This window comes from Diadema setosum, chromosome 21 (genome assembly GCF_964275005.1).
Source record: "Diadema setosum chromosome 21, eeDiaSeto1, whole genome shotgun sequence".
NCBI classification, from domain to species: Eukaryota; Metazoa; Echinodermata; class Echinoidea; order Diadematoida; family Diadematidae; genus Diadema; species Diadema setosum.
The window spans coordinates 19,741,735-19,768,216 of NC_092705.1; the positions used below are offsets into that span (position 1 = coordinate 19,741,735).

General features: G+C 38.8%; 1 protein-coding gene across 1 annotated transcript in view; it reads left to right on the forward strand.

The window, feature by feature from the left end:
• LOC140244959 (uncharacterized) overlaps positions 1 to 26,198 on the forward strand; it is an 82,081-nt gene extending 55,883 nt beyond the window's left edge. Inside the window, exons 19-38 of the mRNA XM_072324567.1 lie at positions 2,530 to 2,718; positions 3,156 to 3,324; positions 3,940 to 4,044; positions 7,270 to 7,481; positions 7,963 to 8,116; positions 8,514 to 8,627; positions 9,513 to 9,683; positions 10,599 to 10,688; positions 11,423 to 11,584; positions 11,821 to 12,009; positions 13,380 to 13,513; positions 14,537 to 14,654; positions 15,622 to 15,801; positions 17,062 to 17,115; positions 18,337 to 18,522; positions 19,336 to 19,638; positions 20,594 to 20,803; positions 21,441 to 21,653; positions 22,809 to 23,101; positions 23,679 to 26,198. Of these exons, the coding sequence (XP_072180668.1) occupies positions 2,530 to 2,718; positions 3,156 to 3,324; positions 3,940 to 4,044; positions 7,270 to 7,481; positions 7,963 to 8,116; positions 8,514 to 8,627; positions 9,513 to 9,683; positions 10,599 to 10,688; positions 11,423 to 11,584; positions 11,821 to 12,009; positions 13,380 to 13,513; positions 14,537 to 14,654; positions 15,622 to 15,801; positions 17,062 to 17,115; positions 18,337 to 18,522; positions 19,336 to 19,638; positions 20,594 to 20,803; positions 21,441 to 21,653; positions 22,809 to 23,101; positions 23,679 to 23,933 (3,501 nt within the window). The 3' untranslated portion in view covers positions 23,934 to 26,198. The remainder of the gene's footprint in view (positions 1 to 2,529; positions 2,719 to 3,155; positions 3,325 to 3,939; positions 4,045 to 7,269; positions 7,482 to 7,962; positions 8,117 to 8,513; positions 8,628 to 9,512; positions 9,684 to 10,598; positions 10,689 to 11,422; positions 11,585 to 11,820; positions 12,010 to 13,379; positions 13,514 to 14,536; positions 14,655 to 15,621; positions 15,802 to 17,061; positions 17,116 to 18,336; positions 18,523 to 19,335; positions 19,639 to 20,593; positions 20,804 to 21,440; positions 21,654 to 22,808; positions 23,102 to 23,678) is intronic.
• Positions 26,199 to 26,482: the final 284 nt, after the last annotated feature.

Here is a 26,482-nt window from a genome sequence, read left to right on the forward strand (position 1 = left end):
AAGAATGAATTTTTTCATAAGTATCGTAAAGATCCATCCCCTTTAAATAAATTAAGATATACTCGTTATCGGAACGTATTGACATCTTTAATACGTATAGCCAAGCGAAATTATTTTTCGCGGCAGTTTGTTAAATATAAATCTGATGTGAAGAGTACGTGGAAGGTGATTAATGAGGCGCTCAAACACAAAAATAATACCGATCCTCCCAAATATATTTCAGCGGACGGCCGCCAGATTAATGTCCCGGTCATTATGGCGGAATCTTTCAATGATTATTTTGCAAGTCTTGGTCCACATCTTGCCAGTAAAATCCCAAAATCATCAACTGAATTTTATACATACTTAGGTAATAGGAATTCTCAATCAATATTTTTTGAACCTATTGCTGAAGAAGAAATTATAGATATCATCAGGAATTTGAATGATAAAAAAAGTTCAGGATATGATGGAATTACAAATTTTCTTTTAAAGAATGTTTTAAGTGAAATCATTGCTCCTCTTACATATATTTTTAATCAATCTTTATTTAATGGCAAAGTCCCCAATAAGATGAAAGTCGCAAAAGTCGTCCCCATTTTTAAGAAGGGACAGAAAGATTTGGTGAATAATTACCAACCAATTTCTTTGTTGACTTCAATCTCTAAAATTCTTGAAAGGGTGGTTTACACACGATTATTAAAATTTCTCACAAATTATAACATTTTGTTGGATTCTCAATTTGGTTTCAGAAAACATTACAACACAACTCATGCTTTACTTACTTTTATAGACAAGGTAGCTCATGCTATAGATAATTTTGAACATACAATTGGAGTTTTTCTTGATTTTTCTAAAGCTTTCGATACGGTAGATCACGAAATCCTGTTTTATAAATTGTGTCATTATGGAATCCGCGGGACGCCCCTAGAATGGTTTAAGAGTTATTTAACAGAAAGAAGGCAATTTGTTAATATTAACGGCCATGATTCACAATTAAAACCTATTTCATGTGGAGTCCCGCAGGGCTCCCTCTTGGGCTCACTTCTATTCATTCCAAAATCATTGCAAATTTTATCATTCATTTGTTTTGCCGATGACACAAGCTTGTTTTTTTCACATCGAGACCCTAATGCATTACTTGATATGATGAATACTGAGCTAATGTCTGTGCAGTCCTGGATTTATGCGAACAAATTATCCTTGAACATTGAAAAAACTCATTGTATGGTATTCAGTAATTCTTTGATTGTTGTCCCATATGATATCAAAATAAATGATTTATGTTTAAAGCAGGTTAATAACACAAAGTTTTTAGGGCTTTGGATTGACCGAGAATTATTCTGGAAAACTCACATTCATTTTGCAAGTAAAATTTTGTCTAGAAATATTGGAGTTTTGAATAAGTTTAAACATCTTTTTGCTGTTTATATTTTGCAGAGTTTATATTCTTCTTTAATATCTCCACACTTTAATTATGGAATTTTGGTGTGGGGAAATTCACTGATTATTAGATTCCCTTCTCCGTATTCAAAAGCGTGCAATAAGAATCATAGACCACGCTGGATATTTTGCTCATACCAACTGTTTTTTTCATCAAAATAGAATTCTGAAAATTCCAGACCTATTTTATTACAATCTCGGAATTTTCATGTATAAACTAACAACTAATGAATTACCATCCGTTTTTATTCACATGTTCAAAAGGAATCGCTCTATCCACTGTTATCCCACTCGCCAGAGTGACACCTATCACCTTCCCCGTACTCGCACTATTTTTGCAAAGAAAACAATTATATTTACTGGACCCAGATATTGGAATGACCTCCCTCAAGATATTACTTCTTCTTTGTCTTTATTCACCTTCGAACGCAAATTAAAACAGTTATTACTTAGTGGATACACACTTTCAAGTGTTTAGCAACTTTTTTTTTTTAATACTCCCAGTCTTTTGTCCTTGTCCGCAGCACCTAGTTATCAAAGTTATTTAATGGTACCGATACATCTTTTAATACATTGCATTCTTTTTCAAACACCGCAAGATCCGTTAACAGTCTGGTTTGTGCGATACCTATGTGGTTCATTACTTTATTCTTTGTCGATTTTTGTACTGATATAATTTTAGTTAGTCAAGACAAACATATCCGCTCTCCATATAATTATATGCCTATGAATTTGGGAACCTACAGTTTTACAAGCGTTAAAGCTTTTATGTAGGCCCCATCATATTTCTGATACTTATTTGTGACATCTTCATAATATGATATGACCATGTACATTTGTGTCAAGAATGTTTTTTTTTTCTTCAATCAAAAGACATGATTGTATATATTTTGTATTCTTGTTTTATTGTCAATAATTTTGTAATCTCATCATTGAGAAAATGGAAATATGAAATAAATTTGAACTGAACTGAAATAAGATTTGAGACGGGCAACACTATTATTGATAATTGCCTCATATTTCATAATTCTGTATTAACAAACAATCCTTGTCGCTTTGGCCATGGTTTTATTCTTTTGCTTTTATCCCCTCCCCCTTCTCTCCCAGGGTCGTCCTGGCAATGCAGGTTTCCAAGGAGAGCCCGGAGCCAAGGGTGAAAAGGGTGACACAGGATTTGGACGAGGAATTCAAGGGGACCCTGGCCCCCGGGGCAGCAAAGGAGATATGGGAGAAAATGGACGGAAGGGTGAACCAGGCCCACCCTGTTCAGCCCAGGAGACACTAAGGGACCTTAAAGTAAGGAGTTCAGGGGCATTTTGACCACTGCCTCTTTAATTAACAAAGAATGAAACCCACCATACACTTGGATTGAAAAGGACACATTACTTCTTAGTAATATTTTAGGAAAATCAGACAATTTCTTAAAAAAGTGAAGAGTTTTTTTTTTTTCCATGTTACTGCCGCCATGATTGGATGAGATGACAACAATATTTATGTGACGCATGGAAAACAATTTTGCATAGACAGCAATATACAGAAATAGAAATGGAATTCACCACTTGTGTAAATCACTCTCTCTCTCTCTCTTTAACCCTTAAATTAATTCACTGTTATCATCTGATTTCACTCTATCCTCCCTACTTTTTGCCACCTCACGTCCTTTATCCTCTGCTTCTTGCCTCATTTCCCACCTCTTCTGACTCCACCATGATTCCTAACCCATCCCAACACAGGGAGATCAAGGACCACCTGGACCTCCCGGTTCACCAGGATCCCCTGGTATTCCAGGTGGACTAGGACCGAAGGGAGATCGCGGCTTTCCAGGACAAGGCACTCCAGGTGAAGCAGGAGAACGGGGAGAAAAGGGACAGAAAGGACAACCAGGAGTTCAAGGACTTAGAGGTAAATGATGACAAAAATGGATCTAGTCACTGAATTCCCTTACATTTTTTTCAAAAACATTTTTCTTCAAATAACCAGAAAAGTTGACCTATCCTGGCTGTTTTCCTCTCAGTCATGTCATTGTCATTGGTGTGCACATCTTGCATGCATTGATCTTTGCTGTGTGGTTTAATCCGCAGCCTAAACAAACCTTTTATTGATTCAATGAAAAGGGTGTGGGAGTTTCAGATGGTGAATGGGTATATCATCAGCATATGTCACTGTGCATGTGCTTGTCATACAACAAGGAACTCTTTAAACGCTTTACCAGTTAAGTATTCCGTGCATAGTGAAAAATTAAGGAAATGAAAGACATCCACAGAAACAAACTTTTTTTTGAACTGTATTATTATAAATCTGAAAGATTTTTAAGAGTTCTCATAAAAGTTTTTACTTTTCACCTTTGTCCAATCGAGAGAGAGAGAGAGAGAGAAAGAGAGAGAAGACACAGCAAAGCTACAGATGTAGAGTCCTGTATATGTGGATTTATGCTGGCAAGAAGAAGGGAAACATATGTATGTACTGTTATGTATGAAGGAGTGCTGTGATCATGGTTTCTTTCATCCACATCTGCAGGAGAGAAAGGTGATATTGTCTACCGAGACAAGGGTTCTCAGGGACCTAAAGGAGAGCCTGGTCCCTCAGGACCTCAGGGACCACCAGGCCCACGTGGTAGCACAGGTCAGTGACTATTATTTTCTGTATTGTTTTTAACCTTTTGAGGATGGGCTGATTTTGCTACATAATTGGACTGATTACGAAGAATGACGAAACAACATATCGAAGAACACTGGACTCTTTCGTAGAGTGGTGTGACTGTAATTATCTCAAACTTAATGAAAAGAAAACAAAGGAAATTGTGTTTGATCACAGAAAAAGACAGAATGATGTTCCAAGACCAGTTATCATCCACAACTCAGTTGTTATACCCCCGCCAAACGAAGTTTGAAGGGGGTATATAGGAATCAGCGGACGATCGGGCGGTCGGGCGGTCGGGCGATCGGTCCGTTGCAAATCTTGCGTCGCGAACTACTTCCTCAGTTTTCAACCGATTCCCATAAAACTTGGCACAGATGTGTGCCTTGGGTTGTAGATGTGCAAGACATATTTTTTGACAGTACCCAAAAGTACGTTGCCATGGTAACGGCATATTATGGGCAAAAATGGGTACAAATCTTGCGTCGCGAACTCCTCCCACAGTTTTTGATAAATTTTTATGAAATTAGGTACAGATGTTCATCTGAATATGTTAATGTGCAAGACACATATTTCCGCAGTGGCAAAAAGTGTGTTGCCATGGTAACGGCATGTTATTGGTAAAATATAGGGCAAAATGCTTCATGGCAAAACTGCTTCATCAGTGTTCTTCCAATTCTCATGGAATTCATATTGAATGTTTGTCTTAGGATATAGGTCAGCATGACACATTTCTTGACAGTGACAAAAAGTATGTTGCCATGGTAACAGCTCACATATTATGAGCCAAAATGATGGAAAATTTTGTGTTGCAAACTACTCCCTCAGTTTTTGCCCAATTTCCATGAAACTTGGTACAGATGTGTGCCTTTGGTTGTAGATGTGCAAGACGCATTTTTTGACAGTACCCGAAAGTACGTTGCCATGGTAACGGCATATTAATGGCAGAAGATCAAGGAAAGATCTTGCGGATTTAACTACTTCCTCAGTTTTTTGACCAAAGCTTATGAAATGTTGTTTTGACCAAAGCTTATGAAATGTTGTTTGGCGGGGGTATAACCAATTTCTAGTTGAAATTGTTCCAAAATACAAATATCTTGGTGTAATGATTGATCAGTCGTTAAACTGGGAAGAGCAGAGCAAACAAGTACTGGCAAAAGGCCATGCAAGGCTTCACTTTTTGAGGAAACTAAAATCCTTTCATGTTGACAAACCCATTCTCAAACTCTTCTACACCACTGTTGTCGAGAGCACCATTCGATATGGTTGCCTCTCCTGGTATTGCAGTCTAAGGAAGAGAGACCAAATGAAAATTCATAGGTTATTGAATCAGGCAGGTAAAATAGTCGGAGAAAATTTCAGCCTAGATGACATGTGCACTGTCCGTATTCTTAGGAAAGTAGAGAATATCATGAAGGACCCCCATCACCCTCTTCATCAATGTTTCTGTTGGTTAAGATCTGGCAAGCGACTGCAGTCTGCAAAATGCAAGACAAACCGATATCTGAATTCTTTCATTCCATTTGCAATTAGACTTTCCAATAGTACTCGTTAACCCATCAGTAGTTGAATTACCTGAGGCCGCCCGTGAGGTTGCTCACTGGGCCACCCGAGGCCAAACGCCAAGTTTCTGATAATTTTGTGTTTAATCGTTTTCATTGTTTTCATGTAGTTTTTCAACAATACCTGTTAACTCATTAGTAGTTGAATTATCAGAGGAAGCTGTTGGGTTGCTCCCTGGGCCATCTGAGGCCACTCGCTTTTTGATGATTTTGTGTTTAACCGTTTCCATTGTTTCCACGTGGAATATGTGATTGAGTAATTTGAGGAAGGTTACGGGTCAGCAGGGATGTGTCGGATTTTTTTCTGTGATGAGTAGGTTGTTTGGCAGAGTCATGGGCTTTCAAATGGATGTATTGTGACAGGGGTAAATGTGTGGTGATTTTTTTATGTATGGGCTGGAAAGTTGTTGGAAGGGGGGGAATTGTAAAACAATAAAGCAGTTCTGAAGATACCATGTTTTTATTACCATTATTATCATCATCACCTCATCTTGTGATTTTACAGTTTTTGGATTAATGATGCCATGGCTAATGATATTTGATATAATTATGATATTTATTTATGAACTGTTATGTATGCTTCCCTTTCCTTTCGTATTCTTTTTCTTTCTTTCTTCTCTCTACCGCTGATCCTCCCTTTATATACATATATATATAATTTTTTTCCTGGCAAGTTGACGTACAACTACAATGATTATACTTGTTATCATTATTTTATCTCAGAATTTGGGAAGTGATTATGTGCAATATTGGTGGATTTAGAAAGAAATTTATATGATATGATGATATAATCACTGATATTGTTTCTGTATGTGTTGATTTGTTTGCTGTGTTGTATTTCAGGGCGAGTTGGATTGGGTTTCAGTTTATTACGGGCTGACATGGGGAGGGGGGCTGAGATTGGGACGTAACAACAGGGAAGGTTTCTGAAGTTTTTAACATTATGCCTATGAAGTCGGTTTTTATGCCACGTTTTTATACAATTGTTCTTTTCAGTTTAACTTTTGCATAGATGTCCGGTTATTTATCTATCTGTCAAGTACTATTCCGTGTTGTTCTTTCTCTATGTATATACTGTATTTGTTATGCATTGTCATTTATATGTGAAAATCCCGCGATGAGTTTCCTGTAATGTTTTTTATTGGACGAATAAAAATGAATTGAATGAATTATTTAATTGAAAAAAAAAACCAAAAACACACACACACACATTTCCCATAGACCCTTGCCGAAGTATATCCGGGACTCGTCCTCGACGGGTTAATGGATAGACATTCCAGTGGACTGGATGTATTGGATATTGAAATAAGAAACTTTATCTGTATGCTGCTTTTGTAACACAAAACTTTCACAGACTCCAACTAAGAATATCCATGTAGGCTTCAGAATAATAGGTTTTTTTGTCAACAATGTGTTGATTTTGAAATTTTTGTGTATTTTTATATAGTACACATCCTCCTCGTGGAAAAATTAGTCACACCAAAAAGATGTCAATGATTGCAGTACCAGTATTAGAACTAAATGCAAGTTGTCATGAATGTGTTGACTTAATTGAGAGATAACAAAGTAATACCTGTGAATATCGTACAAAGTACACCAGGATTGCACCTTAGATGAATCACACATTATCCTTCTCATTCCCAATCAGGTCCAAAGGGACAAAGTGGTGATCCTGGCCTATCTGGACCCCCTGGTGACAAGGGCAGTCGAGGCCAGCAAGGACCACCAGGAGAATCCTTCCCTGGACCTCCTGGAGAGAAGGGCTTTCAGGGTGTTCCTGGTGATATCGGATCTACTGGGAACCCTGGACCTAATGGTCCACCAGGAAACCCTGGTTTGCCTGGGGCTGTGGGACAAAAGGTTAGAAACAGTTGCATGTATGATGTGTGTGTGTGTGTGTCTTTATGATTGTGTTTCTGAGAGTGAACATGGGAAAAAACATGGAAAATACATAGTAGAAATGTTTAGTTCATGCAGTCAGCATTAAAATCAATGAGCAATTAAGTGCTCGTTAGACTGAAATCATCCAAAATCCACAGTGGAAAGCCCCGCCTTTACCTCTGTCTGGAAAGCATTTCCTTCCCTTGTTCAGATTTGTCTGGTATGTTCAAACCATTGTCTGCTTTTACTGACAAGGAGGTAATGCATTTATTTCCTTGTTTTTTGTTTGTTTGTTTGTTTGTTTTTTTAATGTCTTATGGAATATGTAGAATTATATTATAAAGATGAATGTTAACATGCAAATGTACAATTCCCAGTGACTGAGCAAGTAGATTACCCCACCATTTGTGTGTTATGAAACCTTAATCAATTTCCCTATCCTTTATTGAAATTTATTCAGGGAGAGTCAGGCCAACCTGGAGAGCCAGGACCTCAGGGAGGGCGTGGCCAGCCTGGTCAGCCAGGACAGCCAGGAATAGCTGGAGAGAGGGGCAGCCCAGGGGAACCAGGACCACCCGGTAGAAATGGAGAGAATGGATCGCCCGGAGAAAAAGGTAGGTCACCAAGGGATTAACAGAATGAAAGTGAGAGAGATTAAGTTCCTCTTGCATAGTCCCACCTTTGCACATCTGTATGAGGGTTTGTGTCTTTTGCTGTGGACTGTCTATGACAAAATTTTCACCAGACTAAACCAGACACGGCAATGCACCACACAAGAAGTGAATCATAGACTAGTAGTGAACAGTCACAGTTCTCAAGATCAAGATTTAAGTCATGTCTACTTTGCTGCCAGGAGTGTCCAAAATGTAGAATTGCTAAGACAAATTTCTCATGCACTGAATTCATACTGGTTGTGCTGGTGTCTTAGTGCTTGGTTGTGAGCTTTGCCAATAAAATCCTGTTTTAATATTCGTCTGTTGTCTTTTTTTTCCTCCCTTTGCTGTCGATAAGGTGATGCTGGAACACCTGGATTCCCCGGTTCCCCGGGAGCCAAAGGAGAGCCAGGTCTGTCAATCCCGGGCCAGGATGGACCCCCAGGGTCGCCCGGCAGGGATGGCACACCAGGTAAGGAGAAAAAAATCCCCTCCCCAACGTAAAACAACAAAATTCAAACCTGCTGTATACCACAGTTCTGATGCTATGAGGAGGATTTTTTTTTTTCTTTTTTTAAATGACGGAAAGTATGTCTGAGTCTTGTATAACTGACATAAATCTTGTGTCGTCAGCAAATAGAATAGTGCTACTCACTGCTATTATAGTAGAACTTAGTTCTGGGTGTGATGTGGATAATGATGATGATAGTGGCTACTTATGTACAGCGCACAGGTCCACCTTTCAGTGCTCATGGTGCCTCAAAAATGAAAAGATAGATATATTCATGTATACATGTTCAAACATGACAACAGAGAAGAAAATGTCAAACAACAAACAAACACATACTAGATAAAGAATACAATTGTTTCAAACATTACAGACAGCAGTTATAGTCCTCAGTGTGAGAGGAACATGGATGATTGTAGAAAGTGACTTAAAATTGTGTTTCTTCTGTGGAGATGCATGAATATTTTTTGCTCATTTGATGTGGTAATGAATATTCAAGAAAAATACAATGTTGAATGTGAGGGTTGCTATGTGCCTGCACACAAAGCAAACTGACTTGTGGTTCTTATACTTGCCATCCTCATGCTTCAAATTTTGGGTTAAGTTGCTTGTTAATGTTAATGGGGCCATGGCCCAATTCTTTCTGTTTTATTTGAGGACATTGTGTCCTTTTTAAAGTTGATGAGATTCTTTGTAAGCTAATTAATAATAACATAAGAGGTATAAACACATCTTCCCTTTGTGAATTAGAAAAATAAAAACCTCTGGTTGTATCTTCGCTTCAAAGATGAGAGCCATGATTGTGCTTCTTACAGTAGTTGCCACTTGCCTCTTACTTGCATCTAACAGGATCTCCAGGAGAACCGGGGATCCAGGGACCACCAGGAGAACCAGGACTTGCTTCTCAGAAAGGGGACAAAGGAGAACCCGGCCTCCCAGGCTTCCAAGGTCCTCAGGGCACTCCAGGGGATAATGGTCAGCCTGGGCAAGACGGGGAGCGAGGTCCCCAAGGTCCTTCAGGTAGGATGGGAATTGACTGTGGTTTGTTGGGGGCAGTGTATAAGGATTGGGGAGGGAGATGTAGTGAAGGGGAGGGGTAAGATATAGGAAATGTGTGTGTGTGTGTGTGGGGGGGGGGGGGGGAGTGGCTACAACATTGATAGTGGAAAGCCATTTTCAAAGTTCTATTTTGAAAGGTTCAAACCGTTCAAACTAGGCCTTGGCAAAAGAAATCAGTGTGAGATTGTTGGTGTCACATATTTTTTACATTTCTATTTTGGAAACTTTTGCAGAGAATTTTAGGCCTACTGGAATGCCACTTGAGTGTTACTGGTTGCTGCTTCTATCTCATATACTGTATCTTCCTTTACTGTTAACAGGCGCTATTCTTTGCCATTTTTCTTCAAAGAACAAGTGCATTTTCTGTGTTTGGTTTACTCAAAGTGTGATTATGGATAACCAGACTTTCTTTTTTTTTCATGGAATCTACCATGCATTTAACAAGGTTGCAAAAACATGTATTCAGATTTTAGGAAACCAAAGGAGATACAATGTTGATCTTGTTATTTCCATGTCAAATATAGGTATATGGAACTTGGGATATACTTGTCTGTAATGCAAATGATGTAGTTTTTTTTTTAATTTTGTTATTTCCTTTTTTTTTGGGGGGGGGGGGGGGCGCAAAACTCTCCTTAATCATATCATGGGATCATTTTGGGAAACATATCTTTACAATGACAGTATAAATGTACCACTTTTCAAGTCATAGTACAGTATATGATGTGACAGTACAGTCAGAGTTACACTTTTAATGCAATGTGCATAGTTCATGTTGAAGATATAGGTTGGAGTACATTGCATAATGCGTGTGTATTGCATCTTAGGTTGTCAGTGAGGTTACAGAGCAAGTTTGTTTGTTTTTGTTTTCCTCTGCAGGATTGAAAGGAGTGCCAGGGCCACTTGGACCTGCTGGACCCCAGGGTCCCCCCGGACCAGAGGGAGCAATTGGTGCACCTGGGCCCAAGGGTGAGAAAAGCTATTAATGCTGAGTTTTAGATAATTAAAAGTAAAAGAATATATATTGATAGTCAATATCATTTTATGTACCTGTCATATCTTCTCTCTCATTATTACTTATTTCAAAGGGAGGAAAGGACAATCTAAAATGTATGCATATATTAGGATAAGAAAGTACATCAAATTTACATCTCTAATTTGATATTATGTCAAAAATTTGAGGAGTCTTCTCTTGAAGACCAAATATCTAATATTAAAAGAAAGCTAAATAATCTTAGTAAATTAAAAATATGTTGCATATTTTTTTGTTGTACATATTTTATATTGTTATTTCTTTATTTTTTTTTATTTTTTTTTTTTGGGGGGGGGGAATTGTCACAGTGGCATCAGTATAGCTGCACAGGTGATTTAATGATTTGTGAATTACAATAAAAAGTCTTTCAGTCATATGGAGTTGTGTTTTAGTAGTAGTAGAGAGACTCTTATAAAGTGTTCATTCTACCTAAAAAAGATAGGCTACTCATGGCGCTGTAGGATATACACTGTAGTACTATAGAGTACATATGTATCAAGGGAGTATCACAAAAGATATAAGAACAATAAACAAACAAACAGTATACGTGCACATATACATGTACATACAGGTAAACAATTTTAGTAGATTTCTTTGTCAAGAGAGTATTCTCAGTATGTGGATTTTGTTGTGAAGGCTACCATTGATTTCCTTCTGATCTGCTGAGCAGGGGAGCGGGGCGACAGCGGAATGCCAGGGGAACCCGGTGGAGCCGGACCAATTGGAGCTAAGGGAGAGCCAGGCAGCCCAGGATTAGCTGGAGATAAAGGGGAACGTGGAGAGGGTGGCCGACCAGGAAACAATGGAGAACCCGGACTTCCTGGAAGACAGGGTAAGGCATTATTTTTAAAAGATTTTAGTTGTGATTTTCTCCCAAAAAAAAAATCATAGCAATGACATGTTCACATGTTAATTTGCCTTGCAATATTTTAGGCTTGTTGAGGATCAAGAGTAATAATCTCTTGTGCAGAGAAGAATGGGGGTGTATTAAAGAATGGCATTATCATTACTAAGAAGACAACTGGAGGTAGATTTTAGCTCTAACCATCATGCTTGTTCTGTTTGCAGGACCTCCTGGACTTGATGGATCCATTGGCCTTCCTGGTCTGATTGGCAGGAAGGGAGATACTGGCCCACCTGGTCCTGAGGGTATTGCTGGGTTAAAGGGCCAGAGGGGTGAACCAGGACCTTCTGGATTCCAGGGTGCCACAGGCAACCCTGGAGTGAAGGGAGAACCAGGACCAAGGGGACAGCCAGGTAAGATGTCAATGCAATCTATTGCCTAATACAATGTTCACAAGCCTGCATCATATATTTCTTACTTTATTTCATGCTTTGGACAAAGTAGTCATTACTATAAGCTTTGAATGGTTGGGTCTCCTTGTAAGCCATCATTTCAACCTTGATCAGTCATAAACAACTTGGAGATGCGCATCTTACAAATGTTTGATAAAGATGCCAATGAGCAATGAAAACACCGAGAGAAGTGCCTTAAATGCTACCCCAGATGCTTTCATCCAAAGGTGTTGAATAGTACTCTGTATATGATATGTATTTTGTATGTTGATTTGTCAGTGTATTGGCATTTACACACTGATGGTCAAGAGAAAAATAGTTTGTGCATTTTTGCCATAATTGACCTCAGCTAGCCTCATAACATGACATCAACCACGAGACTGTCTTTTTTCAGATTCCAAATATGATTTGGAATAACATGTGTGAAAAAGTGTTTCTGTACATGTTTAGAATTGTGAGTGTTGAGGATCTGCAGTGAGTCTTTCCACAGATGACACAGTGCACACGACAGCTTTGTCACTAACTCCATAGTGTACATGAATTATACACATGGCAGTTCCCCAAAGCTTGTACCTAAATAGGCACCATGCACAAGAGAGCATTGCTTTGCAGTAGAATGAAGTACTAGTATATATATGACAAGCAAAGCTTGGACTCCTCAAACCTGTAGATAAAAAGAATGTGGTGTTAGGTATGTCTATGGTAGATTCATTTTTGTTTTCAAACTAAAATCTACATGTAGCATGAAATGTGTTTCTAAACTCATTTATAAAGAAGATCTTTGCTACTAAAGCTGAAAGGACTGTGTGACAAATCATGAGATGCTACTCACACTCTGTCCGTTACCAACCTATTAGAGTGTCAGGCTAGGTCACTTACACTCGCCTGATAGGAAAATCCATGCATGCAAACTGTCTCTGAAAATTACCACACATCCGTTTATGAAAAGTAGAACCTTGGAGATTATACGTGCATGTGCCTATTTGTCTTACATGCTGTTACAGTTAAGAAATTCAGGCATGATAATGAAAAAATGATGTTACCAGTATTTCATGTGATGTAGCTATTAATTTCTTCACTCGTATTTGCCCGTCCTTCTTCTCCTTTCCCTCCATGGTATTTCCACTGTATTTCTTTTTTGCCTGCTTTCCTCCTATTTTACCTCCACTTTTACCTTCTCTTCTTCTTCTTCCCCCTTTTTGTCATTTTTATTTCATTGTTGTTATTGTTTTTTTCCCTGGCATTTGACCTCCTATTTGACCTCCTGTTTATTGTCACACTTTTACATCATTCTTTTTAGTCTGTGTCTATTTGCATTTTTCTTTCCTCAGGCCCATCAGGACCCAAGGGAGACCAAGGACCAAATGGGATGACCGGCAGAAAGGGTGATCGTGGTATCCCTGGGCCCGCTGGTGTACCAGGGGGGCCAGGTGTCCCAGGACCTCGAGGACAAAATGGACAGGATGTAAGTGACTATTAGAAAGGCTCCTACTATACAAATAATACAGAGCTGAGAGTGCATTGGTGGAAATGCAGCTCACTGCGCGGTATTCACAAAGTACAGCGGAGTGCATGTGGCACCTTTGTAAAGAATGCGAGAATCATCACACCTTTACAGTTGTAAAGATAAGTGGACCATTGTGAATACAAACGTAAGCATGTGCATTACTTGTTTTGAAACTTTCTCTAATGAACTGATTTTCACAAACATTTAGGAGGGGGAGCCAGAGCCCCAAACATAGGAAATCTTTACGAGTCTTCTTCTCTATAGTAAGTACATTAGTTTGATGACTGTAGTTTCAAGTTTGTTTAAGACACACCCAGATTTTTTGTGCACTGGAAGCCTTTTCTGGTGGGAGGGAGGGGGGGGGGGGGGATTGGGGACCCATTTTCACATTTTCATCATCATGAAAACATACAGGTCATCAAATTTTTCACAGAATTTGCCAAACATTATTGCTAGGGTGATGACATATGTTTTTACACATTGGCACCATGCACATGAATGCATAGAATGTGAACTAGTGATACTCGGGTGTGTGCTTGACCCCCCAGAGCGTCTTGTTGTTTTGATTTGCTTTGCATGTTTATTTTACTTCTCTTATGTGGAAATCAATAAATTACAAGACAAGCTTTTCAGCAGTCCCCTCCATCGCCAACAACTTTTCTGTGAAACAGTAAAATCTTAGTATATGATTAAATTTCCGTACACAACATGTTCCCTTATTGTGAAGAAATGCTACATTGATTTGCTAAAACAATGTTGGAAAATGTTATACTGTAATCATAATTTTTGTTGGAAATAATAATAATAATAATAAACCATATTTATATGGCGCATATCACAAAAATAGATTAATGTCTCTATGCGAAATGAAATGAATGAAATGAAATGAATGCCAGCACAGTAGTTACAGCTGTGAATAGACTGGCACAAAGAAGATTTGAAACAAACATTGTCATGCACGCACAAACTTTTATCTGGCAGGGAGGGGACGGACAGCCAGGTGAGAAAGGAGAGAAAGGCCCGCCAGGAGAAAACATCTTTCAGCCTTGTGCTCTCAGGCAGGGCCAAAAAGGAGAGCCGGGTGAACAAGGATTAAAAGGTGTGTTGTTCACCATCCCCTCTCCCCTCTTTTCTACCCCCTGCCATATGCTATCTGCTCCCTTCTCATACAGGAAGAGCACTTGAATAATTTTGCCATTGCTGCTTTCAAGCCAAGTTGATATTTTCCAGAAATTGTTGTAATAAACTCTGATCATTCTGATCACGGTCATTGCAGTGAAGTGATACAGCTAATGACATGCAAGGTACACCTTTCAAATTTTCTAGTACTAGGTTTTTGCTGTGACAGCTTTGACAGTTATGTACCAATGTATGTTTATAGTTTGTTCAACATGGTTCTGACAAAAAGTGGTGAACACAGCTCACTGTATATTATATATTTTGCAGTGCTTTGTCTTTCAGGAAATTTTGTTAGTTATTAGACATTTACAAATACTAGTATAAGAACTCCCCAAAGTACTGCTTCTTGTAACACAAATGCAGTCTGTGTATCATCCTACAGGGTAGAAAACGTGACAACTTTATTAAAGAGACATGACAATTATTTCTCATTTGAGCACTGTAGTTCTCAACTGTGATTTACAATGTAAGTCACTTGAAAAAGTGTTGTAAAAGTCCTGGTTTGGGAAAATGTTATACTTGTGAAATGTGTATACTATGATTCAGTATGTTAGCATCAAGACACACAGATTAATATTTTGTGCCTCTGTGTACCAGTCTACTAATACTCTACCAATATATTGACTGTCCTGTTGAAGGTTTTTTTTCTTCTTATATTATATCACTTTCTGCACATATTATTGTCATAATATTTGCCTCTCATGAGATCCAGACTGGTTTCTTTCATTCTACACTTTTTTTGACCACCCAAGAAAAAACAACAATGACGACAACAAAAAAGAACTCTGACATTATCTTTGCAGAAAAAAAAAATCTGAAGTACAACGTATTCTCTTTTGCTTAGAATAATAATAATACTTATAATGATTATATAAATCCATGTCCAGGTGAGCCTGGCTTCCCAGGTCAAAGAGGAGATAAAGGAGATGCAGGCTTACCTGGTACCCAAGGTCCACCTGGCATCCAGGGCGAAGGTGGCTTCCAGGGCCAGAAGGGTGACATGGGGCCACCAGGCCTCGGTGGCCCTCCAGGCAATACCGGAGAACGTGGAGAGCCCGGACCACAAGGTGAATTCATTCATAGTGATAAAAAGTGACAAATACTGATGACTCCACAAGTCATTAAATAGGTATACACAACAAAACAGTACGCCCTATGTCCCCCCAAAAAATTACAGTCAGATTTTTGCATTGATAACACCCAATATGATTAAACTGTCTAAATGCTACTGCAGGGTCTTAAAATATAACATCTTAGCTCTATTTTGCAGAAAACCCCATTCAGTTTGGTGAAAGGTCACAGAGAATCGAATTGTGGATTGTTGTAAAGCATGTCATGAGTCTGATTCTTCCAAGTTTAGCACGTGGATGCTCTTGGAACTGCATATTAATGTGGAACACAATAGACAGAACTTGGAGAGAAGGGATTCCTGACATGCTGTACAAAAATCCTCATTTCTCTTTGACAATCGAAGCAAATTGAATGGGGGGTTTCTGTAAGATGTGGGCAATGAGTTATAATTTCATACCCTGAAATTGTGTTTGGATTGATTGACTATTTTTGAAGTTATTGTTGTGGAAGTTACCGTTTTGGTTTTTTTTTTGGGGGGGGGGGGGCATACGGTAGAATGACTGTAAAGACAAAGTTATGCTGTAATCTCTCAAGCAATGCAAATGATCAGCCATATTTTTTTTTTTCAGGACTAGCCACTGCTCTTTTGAATACTCCTTTGGATTCAAGCAGGCTTGGGTTTAAGAATTAAGATAAAGGAGAGGAAAAAAAGAGCTAGCAGAGATGAAATTGATTCTTGTAATAAAGAAAATAGAATTGACAAAGAAAAACTATCACCAGAGCCTCCCATAAATAACAACAACAAAAAAATTGTATCCACTTTTTATTGGTCAAGTTCCAACCATTTATCTTGTTGAAACAAAATTGGTTTTCACACTGTTCAAAGTCAGTGACTGATGACATTGCTGACCATTAAAACATATCAACAATCCTACCCTTGTCACCACCATAAAGCCTTAGATATCTAAGTGATATGCTCAGAAGATTCTTCATTCTCTTTGTTAGGGTGTCAACCATGCTTTGCTCATACAAATATTGGCACAATATTTTAAGTGTACCAGAAAATGTCAAGAAATGCAAAATTTAGTTTCATGATTTATATCAAATACCATAAAGTGCTTATCATATGACACACTGGAAATGTTATATTTTGAGTGGATACTGGAAAAAGTTGGTGATTGCCTTCAGAGTCATTTATAAGTTTGCAGTCATGCATATAACAAAATGATAAATTTTGGTGTTGTCTTCCATTCCAGGTGAAACTGGATCTCCGGGAACTCCTGGAGACAATGGCATCCCAGGACTACCAGGTTTGTTCACCTTGCACAACTTGGTCATGACTGTCAACAAAATTACAGAATGACAGTCTAAACAATGTTCTCGAGTTCTTGTTTGCATAGATACCTTCACCAATTTTTATTGTTGTTGTTTGTTTGTTTTTTCAACATGGATGCAAACAGTATAAATCATGTCCTTCACATCCAGTAGCTGTAGGGTCTTCATAATTTAATAGAACATTTTGGAGGTGAGTGATTATTGTTGCTGAACTATTTGAAGAGTAATATCTAGTATTTTTTCTGTAGTAATCCAGTGGCAGATGGACACAAGAGCTGTGTATTTTGTATATACAATGCATATGCAACTGATATCAGTGTTTGCAAAAACATTTTGTGCTGCAAAATTCTTTTTTATTCTGAAGTTTAAAGAAAGAGAATTCATTTATCAAATAAATGAAATAATTTTCATCTTATCTTGAGTGCATGATCAGGTTTTCACCAGGCCTAGAAAGAATCATTTTTAGGGACAGGTGCAGATGCCTACATAGTTGTTAACATTGCACAGAGTCCCTCAGGGGCCCATGGACTTTCAAACACCATGTTCTCCAAGAGTCCAAATGTACACTTCCAAGTCATAATATAATAGATATTCAGTGAGTTAGAAGTAGAGACACATTCTTGGTAATGGTAGATGAATTGGTTCCCTATGAGGGTAGCATGCTTTGACAACAGGCATAATGTTTGAAAGTAACATGTTAGTCTTTGGAAAAAAAGGGTTATCCTCATAACCATTGGGATATGTAAGTTTATTTACATTGTATATACACAATGACCTACATTTTGGATTAGACAGGCCCCTATGCAATGTTGAAAGATCCAAACCTTTAATGGCTGCTAACATATCTTCTCTGAATACTTTTGTGGAATTGTGTACTGTGAAAGGCGTTAAATTTTGTGAATTTCACAAATCACTGTTGGGCTGGGCATATAAAATTAACGTACCTACGATAGCCTCAGTGTAAAATCCTGAAAACAGCATCTTGCAGAAATGTCTGTGAACTCCTCATTTGGGAAAATATCTGTATGCGAAAAAAGCAAATTTTACATATATATATACACCCATATAAAATCAGTCATAAAACTATTTATTGGTTCAATTGCTATCATCTGCAAGGGTGTGTAAAATCAGAATACGTTGGAATACTGCTAAACCATTTTGTCACCCTCCCCTTCCCCCCCCTCCCCCTTACATAGGACCTCCTGGAACTCCTGGTCCAAAGGGTGAGCCAGGCTTTAATGGACCACCAGGCCGCAATGGACCTCCAGGTGACCGTGGCTTCAATGGAATTCGTGGCGATAGGGGTGAGCCAGGTATCCCTGGCGACTCACTTCCTGGTGTAAAGGGAGAACCTGGTTTCCAAGGTCCAAAGGGAGATCAAGGTAAGATATGAGATGCTGTCGGTGACACTCAAAGTGCTACAACAATGATACATTCTGAGGAATGTGATGAATTGGACTGAATTGAAGTGGTTTGTGTATTGATGGAATTGATATGTGTATGAAATGATTGGATCTCAAACATTTATTGAACTTCTTTCTAAATACAGTCACAACTTGCTGAATTTTAGTCTCATTGTTTTCTTGATGAAAATAACAGACTTTGTTTCATTTCTTTGCTCAATGATTTTTTTTTTTTTTTTTGAATTTATGTGCTCACAAGTTTATTAAGAGCAGATTGTGTTTCATAAGAGTTAGGTAAAGTAACTAATTATATGCTTTGCTCCTAAAAATCAATGAAAATGAATACTTAGGTACAATGTAATATAAAATCTGTGCACAGGAGAAACAAGTAGGTAGGAAATATAATAGTCGTATACAGTAGTAATGATGACCTGTGAAGATATGTTTTTACAGTCATCTGTCTTAATCAGTAATCTGTGAAGATATGTTTTAATAATCATTCTTTACTATTTGGGTCAATTAATGATTTTTTTTTTTTTTTTTGATTTCTGGCAAAATCAAGGATTTTGTTTCCATGTAGTGAATTACTGTAGCTTCCAAAGCCATTAATATCATAAAAGATGCTTAGCATATATATCCCTCTTACATTTGCCTTTCCAATCACCAACATACATTTTAAAAATCTGTTCACTTGCTGCAATATCCCAAACTAACAAACATACAAACAAACACGTATACACATGCTCTGATGCTTATGCATACACTCTCCCTCAAACATGATGATAATCACAGGTGCCCCGGGACGAAATGGCATCGATGGCAGCATGGGTCTTCCGGGAATGAAGGGAGACCAGGGACCGCCGGGATTATCGGGACCACCTGGTACCCCAGGCAGAGTCTTTGAAGGCCAGAAGGGAGACACAGGCCTGCCAGGAGTGGACGGTGCACCAGGAGAGAAGGGAGAGTCTGGATTCCCAGGTCAACCAGGGCTCCCAGGCCGCAAAGGAGAGCCTGGCTCACCGGGCCTTAATGGACCACAGGGAGACAAAGGCCAAAGAGGATTACAGGGTCTCAAGGGAGCCAAGGGTGATCCAGGTGAGACCAACATGGCTGCATATAGTAACCCATCAGTCAGTCTCCTAAACTTGTGTGGAGTGTGAGTGTTAGTAGCTACTCAGTTATATCATCTCCTGCAAGGAATCCAGTGATGCTGCTCATGTGGTTGTTTGTTTGTTTGTTTTTTTATGAGTAAAACAGCTTTAATGACTTGTTTTTATTATGTACCATAGTTGTCATGGTATCATTGAAAGTTTGTTTTCAAGTTTAGCACATTTTTCCGAGCTTGTATATGGTTTGAATATTTTTATGCATTGTCAACAAATGGCTCATGGAGCTGCCTGCTTCTTGTATGACTATTTAAGGGATAAAGCTCAGGTGCAAAGAGAAATAAAAAAAAATCTTGTTTACAGAATGTGGGTTTGTTCTTAAACAAAAGAAATCTCTTATTAAAATTAACTAAACCTATATGTCATAACAAAAATGTTTCATAGGAGTATACTTAAAAACCTGTAATATGCCCACTGAGTTTTCTGCCACACCAAAGTGCCAGTCCTCCAATGCAAGATTTATCAGAGACTGGTTATCACCTCTGAAAGATTTCTGAACAGTCAAACATATAACAGTGGGGATATAAGAGAGTAAAAGTGTAATCATCCCTACATATGCTACAATTGCTACATTAAATAGCCATATAGGCAATAACTGTATAACATTTCTGGAAAAGCATGAGCATGGCAGTGTTCTGCCTTGTGACTACAAACATGAATATTGCATGCTCTCAGATGTGAGTAGACAGAAACATGGCATGATACAAGTTAATTAAGATTTGGGGAGCTCAACCTTTCACCATTTCATCCTTCCTTGTCAATCATGTTTCATGATGACATTACTTCTTTCCTTTTACAAGTTTTAAGCAAGTGTCCCTAGTGAGAGCTTTAGTCATTTCAAAATCCAATGCCCTCTTGGTATTTTCTCTCTGTAATCTGTTAAGGTGAGCCACCCAATATGTTTGACATGAAGGGTGTGAAGGGTGACCAAGGCCCACTGGGTGAACCCGGCCGCCCCGGCCCACCCGGACAGGAGGGACGTCCAGGACAGCCGGGTCCACCTGGCCCACCTGGCCAGAAGGGTGATGTTGGTCGTCCAGGCAACCCTGGTCTTGGTGGCCGACAGGGCTTCAAAGGCGACAAAGGAGACCCAGGTATGATGCGCTTCATTTGCATGGATTTTGAATTCATCTTTTAGAATCATACATTGCTCACAGTGCTTGAGCATATCAGACCCTTGGAAAGAAGAATTTTCGAGATATATTTTGCTGAATAATAAAAGGTCAAGATAGGGAAATAGCACTTCTGCACCAAAATTTATTTAAGCAGGTTACAGACATTATTTGTTTTCTTTTATTTATTATAAACCCCAAACCCTACCTTACCCAGAACATTTAAGGTTCAAATTTTGAAAAAAAAATGATATCTATTCTTTGAAAATGCAACATGCATATTCATATCTTAAAGATTGTTATAGTTGATATACCCTGAAACCTGTGTTATCAAGATTGTTGTAGACTTGTCTTTAACTCAACTGTCTTGTATGATGAGAATGTGTGAAATTAATTTGTGAAAATGCACACAATCAGAAGTTTGACGAATGAGGTCATGTAGTGTGAGGGGAAAGTATCAACTCATTTTATGTGCTTACAACAAGGGAGGTAAACAGACTCTGTTTCAGTGTAACATTGCCAGCACGCAGTACACAAGTATTGACTGCTATGAGATAGAGTGAACATTGAAAGACATGGCAAATCAGTTGTGGTGTGTGTTTTGTTTTTTGGCACAAAGGATTCCGTGGCAGCCAGGGACCACCAGGACAAAATGGTTTCATGGGACAGAAGGGAGAGCCAGGTCAAGCTGGGTCCTCTTCAGGCTTCTTCATCGTACGCCACAGCCAGTCTACATCCATTCCAACATGTCCAGCCAATACCTACAAAATGTGGCACGGCTACAGTCTACTGTTTGTTCAGGGCAATGAGAGGGCACATGGACAAGATTTAGGTGAGCTAACAACATGGTATTTAGCAGGTCCTTTTGCACTCTAAAGTCTGTGTGCTTCTGTTCTGAAGGTTGACGGAGACATTGTGTTTTTTACATTGTTCATCAGGCTCCCAATCTGTTCTAAATCTTGTCCTGATTTCAGAAAATCAAACAGTTTTTTCTTCAGCTGTGAACGTCCAGTGGTTATGTAAGTTGGTAGACAGGAAAGAAAATACTGACAGTTAGTTTGCTATGATGATAGGGCAAGGTCACTGCACCTTGGTTTCAAGATGGCATTTTCCATCCATACCTTTAGCGCAAAATGTTCAATGGCAATATCCAGTGAGATGGATAGGTATTTGTATTTTATGTACTTCCATCCATACCCTTAGCTCGGAATGTTCAATGGCAATATCCAGTGATATGGTTAGATATTTGTGTTTATGCCTGGTGTAGTGATCACAGAAGAAAGCAGAGGCACTCCAGTCAATTGCCAGTGGCAGTCTAATTGCTGTAGATATTTGTTTTGTAGCAACTACACCATTATTGTTTGATTGAAAGTGCACTTCTTGGAAAATACAAACAACAATCATAATGATTCAGTTGTCGAGTAGGAAGAGCGGATTGGTTGCTGCAGGTAGCCATCTACCCTATCCCAGCTTCGTATTTCTGCTTGTTAGACTGGAGCAGTTGATGATCAATGTTTTAATGATACTCCAGAGAAGTTGTCCTATCAGGGTCTTCAAGCCAGTTTGCCATGGTGTTTCATGACATAGTAGACTGACTTGACTTAGACCTTGTCTGGGCAGGAAATGCCAAGGCATGGTGTTTGGTTTAGATTTCAGGTGCATCCTCTATGCACACACACTGACTACAGAAAAACCCGTATAGAGCAGAAATTTGCACAGAGGACCCAAGAACAGTGATGATACACTGGTTTTACTTGTTACATTTAGTGATCAGATAGCTGTTTGGTAGCCAATAGCCCAGTAAACTTCACTCATTTGTCATCCTGTTGTAGCTGGTCTAGCACTTATAACCCGCTGAGGACGAGTCCCGAGTAAACTCGGACAAGTGTCTGTAGCAAAATCAGTCCATCCTCAACGGGTTAAATATTGTTCATCTTGGATCACCACAATGCTGCATATCTAACATGAGCTGACCTTCCCATTACAGGACAACCGGGAAGCTGTCTGAAGAGGTTCAGTACCATGCCATTCCTCTTCTGCAACATCAACAACGTCTGCCACGTAGCGTCACGCAACGACTACTCGTACTGGCTCTCCACGACAGCAGAGATGCCCATGAGTATGGCACCTATTCGTGGCGGTGACCTGCAGCCGTTCATCAGCCGATGTGTGGTGTGTGAGGCACCCGCCCAGGTCCTTACTGTCCACAGCCAGACGGTCAACATCCCAGACTGCCCCGATAGGTGGAGTGTGCTCTGGATCGGATACAGCTTCATGATGGTGAGTTGTCACTTTCATCTTCATTCATCCATTTGTTTGTTTATTTGTTCATTTATTTTAATTGCTATATCGCAAGCCTGTACAGCTGTGTATGTCATCTGTACCCGATTGGGAATCTTCCAGACTATTGTTTTTGTAAGAGGTCAAGACCATTGTACACCATATCCATGCAAAAGCATTGAGTTAACAAGCACAGAGAGATGCAGTGTCCGTTTAGAGAATTTATTTTAGAAAACATGTTCAGAAGACTGAGTTCAGTGACTGAGCTGGACATGAAGGGCAAGATGTACATGGAAAATACATTTCTCTGAGAAAGATCTTATGAGCACGGGAGGCCAACGAACATTGTTCTGAAACACCATGTTTATGGAAGTAGGTGGAGAATTAATGCTTGTACAAGCAACTTTGAGTCCAAAGATTAATACTTTGGAACTTTCTTCTAAAAACCTTTATGTCTATAAGAATTCTGATGTATTTCAAAGTTTTAAGTTGCCTGTTAATGCTTTGTAGGGTACGGTACCGTGGTTTACCAAAAAATTCTAAAGACATGACTTCCTCTCTCTTGTCCATGTTGCAGCACACTGGTGCTGGAGCTGAGGGTTCAGGCCAGACCCTGTCCTCACCTGGCTCCTGCCTGGAGGATTTCCGCTCCTCCCCATTCATCGAGTGCCATGGTGACGGCAAGTGCAACTACTACGCCACCACGTACAGCTTCTGGCTGAGCACCATCACTGGCAACGCCCAGTTCACCATGCCCCAGTCCGAGACCCTCAAGGCTGGCTCACTGAGGACAAGGGTCAGCAGGTGTGCTGTGTGTTTGAAGAACCAATAGAGGGCAGCACCAGCAGCTACCGATTGCATTAAATCTAAAAGTCCTGTCAACAATCAAAACCAATTATCAACTTTCACCTATCGACATTTGATAAAAGAAAAAAAAAAGAAAGAATTGTCCTATCAAATGAATGCCTGGTGAACATTGATGAAAAGAGCAAATGCACTGACTGCATGCCACATCATATTATGTTATGATCCAATTGAATTTTTTTGACAGTTAATCTGAAGAAAGATGTTAATAATAAACGAAGTGCCAGAGAGTAACCTGTTACTATCATTGATGAGCTATTCTACCACAGACATTGTATAGAAATATTGGACAATAATATTTTACAGTCTTCCAGCCTGAAAAGGATTTTATCGCGTTATCTTGCCTTCAATATCTTATCATTTTTAAAATGTGTGCTTCTTTGAAAATACATTTGGATTTCTCTTGCTGGATTTCAGTTCAGCTGAGTTTAATTTTTTGTTTTGTTAGAATTTTTTATATCACTGATATATAAATATTTCCTCATCTCGTGTGTAAAGTATTTTATTTATAAGGTAGAATGCAAATATCTTTTCTTGGATATGACAGAGGCAAATACTATGTAGATGCAGCTTGCTATCTGTGTAGTAGTAGTGATGTACCTGATCATTCATAATATCTGCATATGTATTGAATAATGCTTGCTTTTATTTTTTCTTTCAGATTTTGTTTGTTTGTTTGTTTTATACCAATGGGGTGGGCTGACAGATGCATCATGATAAAGAATAGCATCTTGTGTGTGCATAATGGAAATAAGACAGTGTCATTAGGGTTTGATAAAGTGTCTGTCATATTCTCATTAGACATACACATGATACAAGCTATTTTAGTTTGTGCTTATCTGGACTTTGGTCTATCTAGAAATTATTTTGTTCCCTTGTGGAGTATTTTACTCATAGTATCAGATATTTGTTTCTTGGTCAAGTTATAAGGGAAGTCCTTGAAAAGCATAAGATTAGCATGAGATACTGCACCATCAGTAGCAGAAGCCTGCTATGTTTGATCAATATGTATTTTTAAGTAGTAGTTTGACGTGCCAGTTTTTGTACATTGCTCTGCGGTAGATCGACTTCAATGACATTTACTTTCAGAAGGAAGGCTTTTCAAAACTTGTAACATAGCTGCCATTGTCTGTATTTGTATCATTGATTGGTCTAGTTGCATACATATTCTAGAGTAACTCAGTCAGACCTATTTATATCTAGAGTTTGATGCTAAGACAGTGAGATAGTTATTTTGGTGGAAAAGACTTTAAGCTCTTTGAAAAGCATTCTGGTGCTTCTGTATGTTGAGTAACATACCGGTATTTCACCTCTGGGTGGAAATGTTGTATTACAAATATCCTCTCTACATAACACTGATGAAGAGAGAAGCACTGTATTATCTTGTAGTGTAATTGAATACTGCAGTGTCTTCAGGCTATTTATGTGTGGTGGGTTTTTCTTTTCTCTCTACGCAATGATGCATTCTGGGAAATTGTACATGATCATCCAATATGCTGCAAAATGTGGAATTATTTCATATCACCTTCGCTCAGTGCCCGGTTCTTTCCCTGATTTCGAGATCTTACAAGATGTAGAAGAATTCTCGTCTGAAAGGCTTCACAGATACTCTCTTCTCCAGTGTGTGATTGGGACAGTGTACAATCTTGCACCGAGACCACTGTGCAAGATGTGTCAGCAGGTTGTACTCTATCACATGGAAATACAGCCATTCATATAAGGAACTAAGAGGGGAATGGGATAAGGAATGGGGGGGGGGGGGGTAAAAGTGTTACACTGCTGTTGTAGTGTTGTATTTAATAATACGGATAATCAATATATTCTTCTTCTTTTGTAGTTGATGGTAGGGAATGCATTATTTATGTTTTTTGGCAGAGTTGCCCTTTATGGAAAACTTTGCAAGCATGTCTGGGGTTAAGTACCCCTTCTGGAAAGAACCTCATGCAATTATTCAGGAAAGGACAAGTAGGCCTTTTGTAGACATAACTATCATGTATTGATGTAAATTACAAGTGTATGTGATGACAGCTTCACTCAGTGATTAACATGAATGTACATGTAATTGTGACTCTTGCCATCAATTTAAGGAAAATACTAATAGTGTGATATACCAATCAAGTCTTGCTTGCTGCCAACAATTTCACAACTTTTTGAAATTATTTTTTGAGACATATGTAGTTAGGACTGGTTTTATTGTAAAAAATCTCAAATTGGTGCTATTAAAGATACAACTCCAGGAATTCTTGCATTCTTTGTAAATTCTCCCTTTTGTGCATCCTGTGTCTCTGAGCTGTTGCTGATTAAGTACCTATATGCACATATTGTGTGTGTAATAATGAAAACAACGTTCTGTGTCGATGTGTAATACAATAGATATCAAGAGTAAAAAGAGTCATATAAAAACACCACAGGAGCCAAAAAATTGGACTGACATTTCAGTCAAAGACCTTTATCAAAGCAGATAAAAACCTTTGATAAAGATCTTTGACCAAAGGTCAGTCCAATTTTTTGGCTCCT